General features: G+C 42.5%; 1 protein-coding gene and 1 long non-coding RNA gene across 4 annotated transcripts in view; both read right to left on the bottom strand.

The window, feature by feature from the left end:
- LOC137281291 (uncharacterized) overlaps nt 1-13,578 on the bottom strand; it is a 28,955-nt gene extending 15,377 nt beyond the window's left edge. The window contains exons 1-2 of the long non-coding RNA XR_010956722.1: nt 13,495-13,578; nt 10,129-10,185 (exon numbers count right to left, since the gene is read on the bottom strand). This is a non-coding gene — a long non-coding RNA (uncharacterized lncRNA). The remainder of the gene's footprint in view (nt 1-10,128; nt 10,186-13,494) is intronic.
- Nucleotides 13,579-13,803: 225 nt separating this feature from the next.
- Nucleotides 13,804-18,671, bottom strand: part of LOC137281289 (platelet endothelial aggregation receptor 1-like) — a 32,961-nt gene continuing 28,093 nt past the window's right edge. For 2 of the 3 annotated variants that reach the window (XM_067812453.1, XM_067812452.1), the window contains 3 exons: nt 15,783-15,836; nt 14,799-14,830; nt 13,804-13,969 (listed from right to left, as the gene is read on the bottom strand). In XM_067812453.1, the coding sequence (XP_067668554.1) occupies nt 13,845-13,969; nt 14,799-14,830; nt 15,783-15,836 (211 nt within the window). In that variant the 3' untranslated portion in view covers nt 13,804-13,844. The remainder of the gene's footprint in view (nt 13,970-14,798; nt 14,831-15,782; nt 15,837-18,671) is intronic. The other variant, XM_067812454.1, reaches the window with a different exon arrangement.

The raw sequence follows: 18,671 nt of genomic DNA, 5'->3' as shown, positions 1-18,671 counted from the left end.
ACACATTGTTGCTCTTATCTCGCACGACTGATCTATGCCTCAGTACGCGATCGTATAGTATAGCCATCTTCCCAGAGTACTGACTTCGAACCTGCCTGGCCAGCTCCGGGCTAGTGACCATGTCGAACTCCAGAGAGATGTTGTCTATAGCATAACTAGCCTCATCACCGTTCGGCGTACGCACTACTTTGCTATAGTCGTTAAACGTGAGCTCGTATTCGAGCCTATCACCCAGCGCGGCCTGGTAAAACGGCGCGTGTCCCGTGAGCAACTCGAAGTCGAGCGGCACGCAGAATCGATTCCCGTATGCTAGAGCGATGGCCTTTTCACCGGCCGATAGCTTGTCTTGCTGGTCTTGCGTGAAGACGTATCCTATGCGCGCCCGGGTTGATTTGCTGATACCCTGGTACACATCATTTACTCGTTCTCCATCGCTTTTCCAGAGATCCCTGTAGCAGTGAAACACGTCGCTGTCATCGATGCTCAGCACCTCGTTACCGCTGATCTTGACGGTCGTTTTCTTGATGATAGCTCGCCCCACGTTCCGCACTAGCTCGCGTTTGTCGTTGTCGGAGGTCAACGTGATATTGAACGCCAGTCGAACAGTGCCTGGTACAATGAGGTCATTCTCACCAAGGTTTGGAAATCTAACCAGCAGAGTTTGATTCTGGTCTATCTTGCTGGGATTGTTGGTGATGGTCACCGACTGGCGCACGGCTCTGGCTCCTAATGGCTCTCTCAATCTTCTGAAAGGATCTAATTTTCTGCCATACATTGTTATATAAAAGAAATATATTTTTAATACTAATGGATGAAGACATAGATATGACGGAGATGCCGGGCGCTAGTGCCCAGGCATCCGATGTGCAAGAGACCTCATTTACTAGTTCACCATTGAACCAAGAACTCTTGGAAACAACGGTAAATGATTATTACGAAAGTTTAAGAAGAGATAAAAACTATGTTGAACCACAGGGTCGATACCATAAGAATTTTTTTATTGATACAAAGGGTGTTCTACGCCTTAAGTCTGACCCAGGGGTTGACCTCTTTAACAAGAGCAATAAAAAACCACTGGCCTTGTCAACTCTAGCCAGCCGCCATGGTGTCGAATTTATCCGTGAACATCTAAACATGAATGATTACGGTGGTGCAATACCTAAGGTCGTTAAAGAAGATCTGCAAGCTACCAGATCCCACCTCACCACTAGAGATGAAATGACACCACAGCGTGCTACAGAAGCCTCGGACAGCATAGAAAAACTGTTGAGCACCTACTGGGACAAACCGTTACCGGGGTTTGACTTTCCGGTAAGGGAACTGCACGGCTTAGACGAAGCCGTGAAACGCGTGCGTGGAGAACTCGTGAACAACATGGGGAAACTGAACGAAATCGACGAGCACATCGCTAAGGAAAAAACCAAACTCAACGAAACTGAAAACGATGATATGAAGCGTCGTATCAATGAACGACTACGTGATTTAGAAGACGAGAGACGTACACGATTGGAAGCCGCTTCCTCGAATCGTGAACAGCTTCGATCCCAGATCAGTCGCATTCGGGAAACAATCGATAGAATACTGAATGAGGATACAACTTTAGCCAACAGGATTCGGATATTGTTCCGGGAGCAAGGGATCACCATCGCCAGTATTCTGACTGCATTGGGTTTCATCATATCAACCCTGGTGGTGTCACTGACAGGGGGAACCCCCACACCTGCCGGCGGGGGAACTCCAAGTGGCGGTGTTAAAGACTGGATAAAAAAACTCGGGGAAGGCCTAGCTAAACTGGCTGGTAAAGCCGCCGAAGCCCTTCCCGGCATCCTGGGTAGCATCGTCTCGTGGTTGTTGGGCGCTCTGTCTAAAACTGCCATGTGGCTCAGTCAAAACCTGTGGGCAGCCATCGTCGCCGTGGCAGGTCTGGTGTACGTAGCGGCTAAGAAATCTTTAACCAAATAAGTCCCAAAGTTACCCCACCAACCACCAGGGCCGTTTTATTATCAATATGCTGCTGATAGGGGGGTACCCCCACATGCATATGGGGGTGTGTGGGGGGTACATGAACTTTAGACTCCGGGGGTGGCGCCACTATACCCTTTTCACGTGGTGGGATGTGTGGGATATAGGGGGTGTTAATATCGGGGTTGATACCCAACTTTTGGTCCGCCGTGGCTATGACTATTTTGTTGTTATAACCCACCACTTTTTTTATTCTCAGTTGCATATCACTCGGAGCCATGTACAACCCCACGCCGAACACGTAATTGACTTTCGATCTGGCGTATTCTAACACGTTTTGGTAACGGTCGATGGCCCTCGGGAGATCAACTGGAGAATTGATAGCATCATCAACGTTGGAAACGAACTGTTTCTGAGCGTCGTAAGCAGTTCCCTTACCGAGGATGTTGGAACGCGTCATCGACTGCGCACCCAACAGCGCCCACACGTACGTTCGAATCGAGTCGTTCAAGCGTATTGTACCAGCACGAGTGAATTCTTTCGATGTTTTTGAGATCATTTTAGTCCAGGCTGTGGCTGCATCAGGATTGGTTTGCTTTATACAGCTGACATGGATCTTTTCATTTGTTGTGGGGCCTGTAAATGTATGACGGTTTGGGTTGTATGAACCATCTTTAGAACCGGCATAATATGTTCCGGACCTGTAGAAGTACACGAGAACTATACCGAGACCATGGTTCACACCAGGAAGGCGAAAGTCTTTATTCGTTGGAATCTCAAACTCCCCACAAACACGTTCATAAGCGCGTCTATCATAGGGGTTATTCGTCATACTCCACGCTTTATCTTGGGGAAGAGGAGCACTTATTTCCTTCAATATTCGTCTCGTTTGATAATAAATATGAAACAAAATAACCGACTTACTCAGTTTGTCTATACCGTAGTCTGGTGTCACACCCGACCCTGTCGTCGCACACCACACAGCAAAGTTGAGTTGGTTCTGCCAAAACTGCATTGGGTTTTGATTCCAGTTTACCACCGCCTGCGCGTTATTAACGGACACGATATATTTTTCAAAGATATCAATAAAGGTTGTTTTAAACCCCGTACCATCTGCATTCACCACGATTTTCAAGTGTGCTAAATCCATATTATAATATATAATTCATATATTATAATATGTACATAACACTTCCAGGAATAACGAGCGGTGAGGCCGTTCAGCTGACGCACGCGATCGATAACACGTCAGGTCAACTCGAAGTCGCACTCTGCGATATCACCTACCTACCGCAATGGACTAACATCAATATCAGCAACAATAAGCTGTTCGTCAGTGGAACTCGCAGCCAGATAACTGACGGCTACTACAGCGTGTGCTCTCTCAACGACGAGGTCTTCAAACCCCTGGGAGCCGAACTCAAGATGAACGACTCAAACGGTACAGTGGTGTTAATCAACAATGGAAGAAACCCTTTGAGGCTCGGCCGACCATTAGCAAGGATGCTCGGTATATCTCCTGACGAGATAAAACCAACAACAACCGTCACAGGCACGAAGTTACCCGACCTAGTACCATACCGAGAGCTGTACATTCATCTCGGTCAGGTGAGCACAACGTACAACATTCAAGGAGGTCACCCTTCCACTATACTGAGAGCAGTGCCGGTGAAAACTGAGAAATACAACGACGGTAGAACCGAGTCGTTTTCACCACGGCAGTATAAGAGATTAACCCAGGCAGTATAAGAGATTAACAACATACCTGAGCTGACAATATCGGTGTTAGATATAAATCATAATCCTGTAAATATAGGATACCTCAGCTTAACGCTTCATGTAAAATGACCAGCGCACAAGGGCCCGGAGTTAAAAAATGCGTCAATATCGGGATCTCCGACCTCGGAGACACGCACGGTTTCGACGCTCCCGGAGTAGATGGTAAATCGTATGCCTTGCAACTGAAAAACAACATTTACAAACGCGTTGAAATCCCCTCCGGTGGAACCTTAAGTGATATAGTAGATACCACAAGAGCAACAGTCAACACTAAGTACACCCTTGTCAACACCGGTAATAATAATTGGATAATATACCCATCGTTCGGGGGTAAACTGTTCGACTTAGACGACGTTGAGAGCACTACCGTTGCCCGAAACAAGCCATATATGCTCGTCTTCACCGAAGATGACAAGTGGGTGTTGTTACCCGATAACGACTGGTTTCTCAATATTAAACTCGTCTCCCCTTACGTGTTCACGGATAACAAAGACAACCACCTAAACAAAGTCGTGAACAATGGAACCCTGCTCGTGGCTTACGTCCCAACTCAGAGACGTAGCGTAGTCGTCAGCCCAGTCAACACTATAGCAGCCCACATGCTATCGAGTAAACCAGCCATACAAAACGTGAAATTGCAGTTGGTGTCTGAATTCGAAGGTGTGGTCACTATACTAGAGGATCTACCGGCAAACTCAACACTGGTCATCAAAGTCTACCTAGGGGAACCATCGGGGAATGATGTCGAGATCGTGAAGGGGATCAAACTCGGGTGGGTGAAACAACACCAGTATCAAGTTTGCAACGTTTACGTGCGGGTGGGTGTCGGCTCCAACACCAGTCTGCAGGGGGTCAATGTGATCGTGGAAAACAAGATATCACTAATCAATATCTTCCTGCCTGACAACATACACTTCATGGGTATGAAGTTCACCCCTGAATTATTATCAGAAAACCAGTTGGAAATTATATCGTAATAGTATAATAATGACCAGTCATCATCCCAACACTACACTTAACGACTTAGGAGATACGGAGGGCTTCGATCAGCCTGGTGAGGAAGATGAATTATACATCCTGCAATTCAAAGACAACGTGTACAGACGGATGTCGTTATCACATCTTAAAGAGCCCAAATGGCTGATCAACTTAACACTCACCTCACCTTATATCACATTAAAAGACGAGTGGGGGGCCATCTCTAATATTAGGAATAACGGTATCTGGCCCGGGGATTTCATTTTTGAGGATAAAGCAACATCCTTGATAAGTCTTCGTAAAGGGAAAAATAGGTTAAGTTCTGGAATAAAAAATAAATTAACATTTAACAGTAAGTTTATCCCCCAGTGGGATCTTGATAAAATATTCTCCCCCTACACACTCATCATAGAAGTCTTCTTTTATGAAAACACCTCAAGAGTACACCAATTTTTACCCGGGGTGTCAATACACTGGTTTGACGAACACCAAGACCAATATTGTCGTATTGTTATACAACAGGATACCTCCACGGGCCCTATAAACCGCTTAATAAACCTCAGTGGGGTTTTTATTACAACAGGAAAGTCTATTAGCCTCTCACCTATTACCCTGGGTAATCTAGAACTTGTAGGCTTCAAATTCATTCGTGAACTATTAACTGAAACCCAATTAAAATATCTTTCATAATATATATTATAGGATGGGTCTGTACCCAGTCGTAGAGGAAGTAGCGAAGACGTTGGAAACCGTAGATGGGTTTCGCTTGAGGCAGTTATGTGATGTGAAACGCCAACTAGAACAAGACCGTGACACGCGGAAAGCACTATGTAAGAAGTACCATAGAGCTTTCAATATTGTGGACGGGGCTGACACTACCCTTATGGCAACCAGCATGGGACTAGGGGCGGCAGGCGTTGGGTTGTTAGCTACAATCGTGGCTGCACCTATAGTGCTAGGTATTGAAATAACAGCTGGGATAGCGGGGGTGTTAGGGTTGGCGCTTAAGTTAGTATCACGCAGACTTAATCGTAAGGCATTGAAACACGACGAGATCAGGGTTCTGGCCGAAGCAAAGCTGAACACAGTGAGTGAGCGTATTTCCACGGCACTCTCTGATAGTAAGATCTCAGAAGAGGAGTTTCGTTCAATCCTCTCTGAACTCAAAAAATATAACGGAATGAAACAAGATATTCGATCCAAGTCTCGTAAGTCTGCTATCAGCGAGGACGAGAAAAAAAAGTACATAGAACAGGGGATACAAAAAGCCCAGCAAGCCTTTATTATGAACACCAAAGAGATCGTAGGCGGTTCACGTTAAACTGTTTCATCGATATAAACGTGACATAGGTCGCCAAAGTGAGGTATCTATACCAGCCGGGGGAACACGAGGGCGATAGCCGTAAGCGGGCCACCGATCCTATATGGTCAGTCAAAACTTACAACATAGATAAAGTGGATATGAAAGCCGACGAACCTAACTTGTACTACTTGAGGGATGGGCCGGGTAGGGGTTTTGTAAGAGAAGAATTATTGATCGTACCGTACGGCACAGTGTTACCTCCTACCAAGGCACAGTAATTACCGCCAACTTTTTTGTAGTAGGGGTAATAGTAGCAAGAGCTAAGGGGCCCACCAACGTCTTATTTAGTAAATAAGGCGTTGTAGAGACTTTTTGTGAAAGTGAGCCAGAACTATCATTCCCTATACTACTCATGCCCCTATTGCCCTAAACCACCAGGATCCCCTCCTCCGCCGACACAGGGCCGCAACCCACGGCAAACGGGTTGGTGGACCAAATATGCCCCCGGGTCCACTACGGGGGTGTTGGCGAGCTCTTGGCGTTACCCAGCACCCAGCACCCAGCACCCACCACGAGGAGGTGGCTCGCCACGGGTGCCGTTTATTGAGTTGACATTCCGGTGCCCTGAAAGTGAAAATAATCCTAGCCATTCACAAGAAAATAGTTTGTTTATTGTTGAAAATGGTTGAATTCTTTTTTTTTATTACGGCTATTAATCAGAATCAGATATGTTCCAGACATGTAAATAATGACAAATTCTAAATATACTATGGATATTTTACAGTGCTACACAATACATGATACCATGCTTATGGTTGATATTTATAATAGTATTTATTTCAGCTATTTATTTTAGTTATTTTAGTTATCAAGTTACCACCATAATTTCACATTGCATATAATCTATATACTTTAACATTTTCATCCACAGTACCTGGTACCAAAGTGTACCTTGTTGGTAGTTGGTATTCACAGCAAGAAAGAATGGACTATCCGATTCTGACCAGCCAAGGGGTCTCTTTGCCGAAAATAATTGGTATTGTACAACAGGGTCGGAGTCAATGTCATCAGTTGAGTATGCTCTAGGCTTTACAATGCGGATATCACGAGGATTATATATACACACGGAATAACGTTTATGATCAAACCAAATTTCTTGTAATACACACACACACACACACACACACACACACACACACACACACACACACACACACACACACACACACACTACCTAAACACTTGTGAGAGAGTGGCCACAGTGCTGAGAGTTTCTGGACTTTTGTGAGTTCAGAATTAAATTGTGACATATTATATATATTACCTAAACACTGGATATAATGGAGTCATCGTAAACTCACGTCTCACTCTTGTGATGTCTACAATGTTTACAACAACAGATCATTATATACCTTACAATCGAGAATCATTGAGTATAACAACCAAGAATGACAGGACAAATGAAACGTTACACGATAAACAATCAGCTCAAGAGTTTGGGTTACACATAACATAAAATATATTCGAAGGAACACACATAGTGATGACGTCATAACTCAAAATGGCGCGGACCAATAACACGGAACGTAAGCCCGGTGAACACAAATGAAACAACTGATAGATAGTAGTCCTTTGACACAGAAACGAAAATGTTGTAATCAACCGAGAATGAATAATGATTATACCGAAAGATAAAGACTGATCGAAAATAGGATACCATTGTATAAGCTGACCATAACATTATACATATTATTTTCCTACGTAGGACATGTTAAGGAGATGTCCTACGTAGGAAAAAGAAAGTGTTACGTAAGAGATATTATTAACTCCTGCGTAAGAGATACGCCCGACGCAGGAGATATAATGTCGTAGGAGATTTTAAGTAGACAATCACGCTGCCGTCTGTTGTTTTTGTTTCCTTTTGTCTCCTTTTCTTCTTTTTATTGGTTTATTTTGGAGGGTGGGGGGAGGCGGGGTATATTTTTTAGCAATACAATGTAGCAATAGTTCCAGGTTTGTAGTTCTTGCAAGCGATTAGTGGTGCAGAAATGAACACACAATTTTGTCTGTTCATGATTTCCGTAAATTGCTAAAAAAAATAAACTTGGCCGTTAAGTAATGTGAGATGATTTGTTCTTTCAAATTTGTGGGGGGTCCATTGTTTCGTTATTATGATTGTATTACTGGATTCCAATTACTGAAATCGTGCTCTCTGATTGACTGAAATTGACGAATTTACCAAGATACTAATCATGGAGTGGCGCGTGACCATTATTATTACTATTTTAACTGACAGTCAGAACACTGATAACTTGAACAGTCAATATATGGAACATTATATATTAGATCATCTTCAAACTTTCTTACCACATATTAAAGTAAAGGCACTGTATCTACTGGAAACTGTTTTTGTTCCAAGCGTGGTGGACAACAGTCAACCTTCCCTCAGACAGACTGATCACTAATCCGTTCAAAACTTAGGTATGGCTCCATTATCTACACTAAACCACAAAATACATATCAGGCTGGTAGCGGTTTCTTAAAGAACGCACTTTAATTCATTCCAATAACAATCAAAACTTAACAATTATGGTTGACACATTTTTGAGAATCGTATTTAGAGTTCACACTAACAAAATCAGCAAAAACGGTAGTTCTAATGTCACTATTGTCTGTGGCCTCCATCGGCATCGATGAAAGTGTTGCATCTTCAATACATGGGACGAATTAGCCGGTTGATGAAGGTCATAGGCACCTGGGTCCATACCCTGTGATATGCTGCATTTTTCGACCATAGGATTCTTTGAACGTCTTCACAAAGGTGTACTGTTGATCTCAAATCAAGACTGAGTGTGACTAATGTCGGGCTTGTATGTCATGTTGTGTTAAAAAGCCCAATGTCAGTGTGGGCACGAGCGTTGTCTTGTTGGAAGACATGTTTTCTGTACGTCCAAAATATGGTACAGCGTGGGGTCTTATTACTTTGTCAATATAGCGAGCAGGTGTCATGTCATGTTCTCATCCTGAACCAAGATACTGGAACACCACTGTGCCAGCTGTCTGGTCCAGATCGACTGCACCCCTTTCAACAATGCACTCATCGGGAAAAAAGTTCCCTACGCCTTCACCATACTCTCACACTGCAATAGACTCACATTTGGCTTAGAAAAGCGACATTTCTTTTGTGGTTCAGTGTACGGATTTTGCAACGTAGCCTGAAACGTTTTCATTCTGTCCACTATAAATTTCTAAGACTCTGTCGTGGATCTTTCTCAACGTTTTCACACTGAAAGTTTTCTGTTGATTTTACTGAGCCATCTTTTCTACAGTTGTCTTTGCAATACATCATCCCGGTGTGTTGATTCTCGAACGAGTTAAAACCTGCATGAAGCAGCGAGGAAAATCCTCTTTATGAAGATCTTTACTGTGATATGTAAGTCAAAAACATACACTGTAATAATCCGGAATCTGTCCACTGTTGAGACCTTGAATGAATTAATTGAAGGTAGGTCTTTATATCACAGTATAAATAATTCCAAATCATGGTTATAAGTTTCACTCGCCACTGTGAGCATTCTTTACATAAAACGTGATTAGCAGTGATGTATCAATGCCTTAAGTTTAAGAGTTAACTGCCAGCAATGTGAATATGCTCATACTACCTCGAGTCTGGGGTACGTAAGTCCCAAAATAGTCAAGGCACCGTTGCATTAAAACTTTCCATTGATTTTAATCGTGGCACATGTGTCTATTAAATTTTTGGCTAGATGTGTCTTTATTGCTGAAGGGATGGTGCAAATCAAGCTATGGCCAACGCAGGAAGCAAATGTACTGCAAGTCCAGATGGTCCTTAGTATCGTTGTTGGCGATCTAAAGCCCTTTTTATACAGTCTTTTCAGCATTTGAAATTGAATTTTAGAGACAAATGCTAGTTTTACTTCTAAATTGCTGTGATATTCTAATTGGTTTTACTGTCCTTCGTTGACAGGTTTTATAATTTACATGTATTTATGGTGAATTTAAAACTTGTTTTAGTCACTAGATGGCTGAAATATTGGCGATGTGACTTTAGATATTAACTCACTTACTCCCACTGACTCACTCACCTTGAGTCTGCAAAGGTAACAGTGTCATCTTTGAGGCATCGTCCAGAGCAGGATCATCTGAACGACACATCAGAAACATGAACAAACTTAAGTCATGGCATCATTCCATCGTTTTTATCCGCTTTTTCAGCTGATCATTAATCACATTTATATAATACTGAACGTGAATACAATGAGCAAAACCGTATTTGACACATATGTTCTTAACAATTTATTCATTTAAAAGTACAAATGCAAAACTATCATCTGGTACTATATAATACTCAAAATGTGATAAGGATCATAGATATTTTTCTTTTTAAAAAATTAATAACTGCATCACTGAAAATATTGTGTTCAAGTAAAATAAAAAACGTCTTCAACAAACTTGCAAGTGCATTTCATGCCATGGGAAATGCGTTTGTCATCACAGTTTATGCTTTTGCTACCATTGCACGATTTTCACTCAGGCATTGGGGTCTGATTCTTTCTAAAATTTCAAACTCGGGGTGCTGTACCGGGATGAGATCCTCGATGTTTACGTCAGACCCTACGCTGGTGCTGTTGGCCCTGAGTTCATCCTGATGGATGATAACGCCCGTCCTCATCGCGCCAGGGTGGTGGAGCAGTACCTTCAGCAGGAGACAATTGTCCGCATGGACTGGCCAGGGCGCTCGCCGGACTTGAACCCGATTGAGCATGTCTGGAACATGCTGCAGGTTGCCCTTTCACGCCGTAGAGCACAACCCACGACTTTGGCAGAGCTCAGAAACGCCCTCGTGGAAGAGTGGAACAACCTTCCCATTGGAAACATCCGGGTGCTTATTGACAGCATGACTCGACGTTGTCAAGCCGTCAATGATGCAAGGGGAGGCCATACCAGGTACTGACACTTCATCGACTAAGTGTAATGATGGACTATCCCCCAAAACTGTGTAATTCTTTCTGGTTTGCTGTTAACATTGTGTAATGAAATGCCCTTTGGTGTTGTTATCAGATTTCAAGCATTCCGTATTGATAAAAGTTCATGCCGTTCATGAATTTTCATTCATAACCTGAGTAAGCATGTTTCTGAGTCAAATTTATGTCTTTTGTTATGGTAGTGGTAAATTACACACATGTCACCTAGTGATCCTTATCAAATTTTTAGTAGTATATATATAGGAGAAAAGAACTAAGTTCTCATAAATACTACGAATGATTTGCAAACAAAATTTACTTCATCTAAATTCACCAGATAACGAAAGCGAGGAGAAACAGCAGAAGCAATAGGGGCGAGAATCCTAACAAGGCCTGTTAGAATGTTTACAGATTAACATAACCATGCCTCAGAAATAATATCGTGATAATGCATGATACGTTTTGAGTAACTAGGACTAAACGATGCTATTGGGAATGTTCGGTTTCTGGATCTTGCCGTTTGGACTTATCATAGCATGTGGCAAATACAGTCACACGATGTATGTAAAATAAGTTAATTGTGAGATATCATCTTACGTCGATCTTTGCTCCGAAATCAAGAGAAAGTAGCCTCAAAGAAACGCAAGTCAAGTGGAATAGGGATTTTTCGTGGAATGTACAGAAGTTTAAAATTGTGAAAAAAACATACAACTGTAAAGAGAAATGCATTGATATATTTGGGATTACACTTTTTCAGGAAAGTACGGATTCTAATATTCTTGTTTGCTTGAGTCCCATCCGGGATTTTAACATACCCTCTCGGAGTCAGGCACCTAATCACCTGCACACAAAGTCAACCGTCTGAATCACTCAAGCCACAGCAGCTTCCATATATATTAAAATCGGGTTAGTGATAGACTGGTTCAGGGACTTTAAGTACCTTCCTGACAAAGAACATTTACCTTTGGCCGTGGGAGTGCGAGTAAAACAGATTTCACCAAGAGTTCTCCACCAGCCACCTAACCTACTCGGCCATCGTGGCTTCCATGCATATGAATGTAGGACAGCTGGCGTTTATCAAAATGTGACATGATCGTAGTACTCAGTACTTCCTGTTGATAACCTTAACCGTGTGGTGCAATGAGATCCAGAATGCAGTCAACCAACAAAGCTCACAACATCAACTGAAGGACACAGCTGAATGGATCTCGTGATCATATTAGGTCTTATGAGATTGAATGTGATTGAATGTCAGATTGAAATGGGTACCTCGTTAGGATGAGAGGTCGGGGTTGCAAGTGGCAGCAAGAGTTGTATACTTCCCACGGAGTTGAGATTGAAATACTATGTGCTTTTGAGATTGACATCCAGTAATCGAGGAAAAAGTACCAGCGCCTGAACATTCACTAGTGCGTGGATATGTGCACTATATTAATATCCAATAATAAAAATAATAATATGCTCCGTTACGTCGTCTCAATACGCATTGCGGAACGGTGACCGTCGGTAAAGTGTATAAGAGAGCGATAGATAGTGGTCTTTCGACAAATAACTACTACACAATGTCAGGTTGCGGTTTTCTGAGAGCCAGCACCACCAGACAGCCCTGTCTGTACCTGCCTGTGAAGTGGAAATCTGTCTCTCAGTCACTTCCTCCAGATTGTAGTGTTGTAGGTTTGGACTCTCCATAGCCTGTTTGTGGTACTGAATGTGTGCCTATATCTGGCCAGACGAACTAGGCCACCCTCGGTCTTCCGGGCCTTAGACAATCCTTTATGTCACCGGTGGCTACGTGCTTCACTAATTAACTAATACGCACTTGCTATCAAACTTTTCCCTAATCCCATTTCATAACATTATCAACACATTTCTGATGGTCTCAGCTTATTCACATTTTATGTATAATTTGCGTTTCTTTTCGGCTAAGTACGGTTTATTCGATTGGAATTTACACGTAATTAAGAAACAAATCTTGTCACGTTAGTTAAGCAAACGTCACAGAATGAAAAGACACGGACACGTGCTATCATAGAACCTATTAAACATGATCAAAAGAATTCATTTTGTTTCGCCTTTTCATTTATAGCTCACAAGCATATGCGTAAGTGTGTATGAAAGCATGGCAATACTCCTAATAGGTAGCATGATATTTCCAATATCGTTGGGGAATCAGCGATGTAAACGTGATCAGATTACGATCACAGATCGCGCATCTATCACTTACGTTAATCTCTTGAAGTCGTTCATACAAAATATGTTTTCTGAATGCGTCAAGAGTAAATAGTTCTAGTTACTTATCAATAGGAACATAAAAAAACATATTTTAGCATGTTAGGGTTGTTGCAAAGGTACAGATGCAAAATTTACCAAGCCCGAACTAACCACAAGCTCAGACCTCGTCACACATGTAGCATGTACACGGCTTGTCTTTTTTTCCTTTCTGTTGCATTTAAGCACAAACGGTAAAAAGTTTTCAGAAATACTTACCACTCATGGCCAGACTATTAAAGAAGAATAAAAATGTTGTTGGTTGATGGTAAGTATTAATTTATAACATTTCTTTAATGCTACTGGGGTAGAAATTTCAGCACAAACACTGTTTAAACGTGTTGTGGTAGTTATAGATACTACTGGCTGTCGGTGTGGAAAAGTGGAAAGTGTTCTACCCTTGTCGACTGCTTTTGGGGAAGCTGTGGCCACGCTTTATCAAATGGCCCGTCAACAATCTGGACATTGACTTGGCAAGGCAAGCCGGAGTTCCACTGTTCTATCTTTCCCAGTACCGACATCTCTGAGCAAAATACCAAAACGAAGCATCCTCTCATGACAAGCAAAGGTTACGTGGAAACGTATGTGATATTGGTATCTACTGTAATGCAGGTGCACGCATGATACTGAAAGGACGTGATGCAAAATATTGTATACTTCCTGTTGGCGACCAGGCGGACAGAATCCCCCGAGACTGAAAATATATATGAAAATTTTCATTTGACAAATAAATATTTAGTTTAGATCCGTACAAATACAAGTTGAACAAATGCTAACATACAATAAACACACATTATAGTCGGGGGTAGTCTAGTGGTAAAAGCGTTCCCCCGTCACGCCGAAGACCCGAGTTCGATTCCCTACATTTCTGGTGTCCCCCGACGCTATCTTGCTGGAATATTGCTAAAGGCGGCGCAAAACCAAACTCTCTCACACACATTTTATGTTTAGCTAATATCCCGCAACCTTTCTGATAGGATTGATTCGGAGCAGGTTTAATTAGACAATAGATGAGAAATCGACAGAACGTTAACTTTGTACATATTGTACCGAGCTCGTTTATGAAATGGAACTGATTGTGATAAATACTTTCTGCAAACGTGCATGATTACACAGTTCCAAAAGTCACAATATATCATTAGAGTGGAACAAACTCCTGCTGACTTCTATTTCAATCCAGGAATATGTCATTACATAGTTTCAAGCTACAGTTACGATGGTAAGGACATCATGTAGTAAAAATTTTGTTGATTACTTCAGGCTTCTAATTCATCCGATGTTATTGCGGTCTTTCTGAGCATCTTTCATGGTGTCGTGTCGTCTGCCATATATACAGATGGGACGTAACTCGAAACCAACGTAGTCACAGGGACGCCTATGGCTTGTTTATCTAGCGTGACGCACACAGCGCGGAGTTCCCAGCTGGAATAGCTCTAATCTTAGCGTCAAAGTTGTCATGTGACCACGTGGGTCAATCAGAAAGGAAATCTACCCGTCATATAACGAAAAAAGCAATATGGTACCTGTATGATCACATCTGTTCTTGTCGGAGGAACTGTAAAAACAATTGACATGAAAATTAAGTTCACCTGACATGAACATGCAATTCTAAGGGCAGTGTGAGAAATAGCCACTGGCTTGTTAGCTCGTGGCTAGTAAAAATCCAGCCGGGCCAGTAAACCACCGCAGTCACTGGCCCTACTTGGAAGTGAATTTTCATGTAGTCACTGTTTAAATACATCACTCCGACTTGTTAAGTTACGCTTTTAAGTAATGTAAGATTATGGCTTTCTGAAAAAAACATTGTTGGCCAGTAATTTTCAGACATAGCAAGCCCGAGTGACTAGCAAAATTTGGAAACTATTTCTCACACTGGCCTAGGATACAAAGTATAACCAACTTCAGAAACGTGCATTGTTTAACACAGATATATAGTTCTCTTAGATGATCGTTGAAATGTCTTATCTTTGTCAGAGCAGTAAAATGACTCAGTAGCAATGCATTGTACTTTGGACCGTTTCCTTAGTTGAGACCTGGATTTCTGGAAACTATAATTAGCATGTTTGAGTTACATGTAGGTAATCATGTCTACAGATTTAGCATATAGCTTCTATCGTATGCACTTTGGCGGGGCATATGGGTTTTATCAGGGAATATAGACGTGGTTGTATATTCTCTGAGTTAAAGTTAAAGTTGTGTTATCGACATCTAAATCACTATGAATAAATTGTTGTGGACCCACTGATGGACTTCAGTGTTGAAGAGACGATATCCCACAAAACCTTTAAACAGCCCGGCATACTATGTTGAATCAACTGCTACAATATGGTAAGATCTCACATACATAGCAATACAAAACAATGTACACGGTTTGTACATAATGTGTAAACAGAATACCAGACGACGGACAAATATTCCAACTGCTCAAACTATTACAAAACAAGGATTTGTGATCTCAAGTGGAGATGAAAATAGAATTTCAGTTATTAACAAAGCATACGCAATACCTGGTATTTTCACGACTATTGCATCGTCCACATTTCCACGACCAATCCATTTTTCTGGAAGAAAATATTCAACTGCAGTATGAATTTTCACAGATTGTAGTGTTAATCCGTCGACCACGAACTCATACTCATACAGTATGCTCATTCTTGAATGTAAATAAAGGCATTCCAAGCTTCTTCGCAATTATGGTTCCAAAGGAACAGACGGCGATGAATATCCGACTTAACAGATACAGATTATATCATGTCATCGTGTGATTCATATACTTTATGTAACTTCAAACTTAAAATGTTATCTGCACCCTTTTCATATTGTGTTTATAACTACATTTCAACACGTCATTGTGTAATAAGACATTTACCTTTGTTATATTGATCTGAAAAAGCATTGTTTTTCTATATATTTATTGTTAACACATGGAGTTGAACTTGCACGAGCTTTCTCCAACAGCAGTTTTGCTAACTACTCTCACACCGGAATGGAGTGGACCTTTTCTTAAAGCAGTTTTCAAACTGTATATCCGACGGCCTATCGTTTTGAATTATGCACCCCTGAAGAGCAACCTTCTCGTGGTGGGTACTGGGTAACGCCACTGACTCTTCACCCCTGTGTGTCCTCGGGGTCGAATAGGTCTACAGCACCCCACTGAGGCAACCAAACTGGGCAACCTGTTTGCCCTGGGTTGCGTCTCTGTGTCGGCAGAGGAAGAGAGTCTGGTGGTTGAGGATGACGGAACCGGAACAGTGTTCAATAATGCAACACATCACTTCGACCCTAACTTTGCCTAGGCGGGTGGTAGAATAGGCCCGATTTTAGCAATCGGCTGGTCACGCCGAGCCCTGTTCATGGTATGTTTATACAAAAGTTGGCATGACATAGCACTCGTGGCATGTTCAAAATGTTAACTCATATTCCGCCAAACCAAATCAGCTGTGCAGACCCGTGCACAGAAGGCGATGGCTCATAGACCAGTGTGATGATGATGACCTCCGATTACTGTACGTCACCAATTGATTGTCACGGACCGAACCATCATGACCTTGATCTGGTAGACAGATACAGCTTTTCGTGTCAACATTGCCGGAGTATAACACCCCCTTATCTCTGGTCTTTGCAACTCGGAGATCCGATGCAATATACGATCGTCCTTGTTGACACTCCATGGTGGGTGGGGAGAGGGGGTGCTGAACCATATTCCAAACGACATGGCTTCCCAACACCCCGGTTCAAAACGAAGACACGTAGGCTCCGAGAATTACTCATCTAATGAGAGTACGCCCTCCCGGCCTGACTACTGGCCACGCTTCCTGATCATTGAAGCTTGTGACAAGCAACCCATGCAAATGAACTCGTTTGCAATCTCCAGTGGTATCTGCGGAGAGAGCCCAATGCCATAGAGCTCCGATCCGGCTCACTCCTGACAGAATGTACTCCGAGACAACACTCCTTAAATCTGCTAAAAAATACAAGAATTTGTCAATATCACGGCCACCTCCTCGTGGTGTGTACTGGGTAATGCTAAAAGCCGTTCAAAACCCTGTTGTGCCCCGGGGGGGATATTTGGTCCACCGACCTGTTTACCGTGGGTTGCAGCTCTGTGTCGGTGGAGGAAGGGATCCTGGTGGTTGAGAGCCTGGTACCGTGGTCCAATTGCTCAACACACCACTTTGGCCCTGACTTCACCTAGACGGGTGGTTGAATGGGCTTGGTTCAACCAATCGGCTGATCATGACAAGCCCTGTGCATAGCTTTTTTGTAACTGCACAAAATATTTAAATTGGAATTGTATAAATTTGGTCTTGGCACCCTTTGCTTATATAACACAATTTGAGTTCTTGATTATTACCTTTGCCTAGTCTTGCGGAGGCTCATGGGTCAATCTGGTGGAACTATAAATTTTTGTAATGTTTCTGCTGGAGTATATCATCCGAGTATCCTTGGTGCTGCACGCTGGAGACCCACTTGTATTTAGCATTGTCCTTGTGATACTCCGTGGTGGGGGGGAGCTCGGATGATGAACCTTAAAACACTACGAAACCCCCATCACCAAGAAAAAAACGTCCTCTTGACACAGATCCTGATAATAATGAACATTGTACCAGTGATACTCCGGGGTGGGTGGGGAGCTCGGATGATGAACCATATAACCAACAAACTGGAATACTAAACCCAAAACGTCAGACGATTGCGATCAGGTTCTTTGCTGATAGAATGCAACAGGAAACAGTAAGCTGCCAACCTTATGTCAACAGCTTCCCTTGTCGGCATTCCTGTTTCAATTACGGCTCATAATACACTCAGTACGAGCAAAGGAATCGTTCGAGACAGAGATCATTTCTTTGCTGATATGACTGAAGCTGACATAGTGTTTGAGATGAGAGAACAATGCGTTATGTACCTTAACGTTTCTCAACACGAAAGAACTCACAAACACAACCAACCGATACTGCGATTAAAGCAGGTTACAGCAATATCAAAGTTGATACCTTATTCCAAACCCACTGAGGTATTTCACAGATATGGTTATGGCGTCAATACGTGTACAAGACCTGTCTCATGTGCTCACTGCGGTGAGCAAACCCATACAACGGAAAACTGTGACAATGATGTTAAAAGTGTACCAACTGTTCAGGGAGTCACCCATCAAAAAGACTGTGATGTCTTGAAACACCAGATGAATATAAATAAATCAAATTTCCAGAAACAAAAAACTAGTTCGATCTGAGGAAGGCACAGAAACGTATGCGTCTGTCCTTCAGACAACCCCTGAAAAAAACAACCCAAAGTCACAACATTGTCTGCTGACTGCCAGACAGACTTGGCATGGTTGAACTCTGAAACACCTCAGGTAAACAATCAACTCAAACATCTGATTCACTCTCTGACAT

The sequence above is a fragment of the Haliotis asinina genome, chromosome 4, assembly GCF_037392515.1.
Source record: "Haliotis asinina isolate JCU_RB_2024 chromosome 4, JCU_Hal_asi_v2, whole genome shotgun sequence".
In the NCBI taxonomy this organism is placed as follows: Eukaryota; Metazoa; Mollusca; class Gastropoda; order Lepetellida; family Haliotidae; genus Haliotis; species Haliotis asinina.
This window is presented reverse-complemented; position numbering and strand designations above follow the sequence as displayed.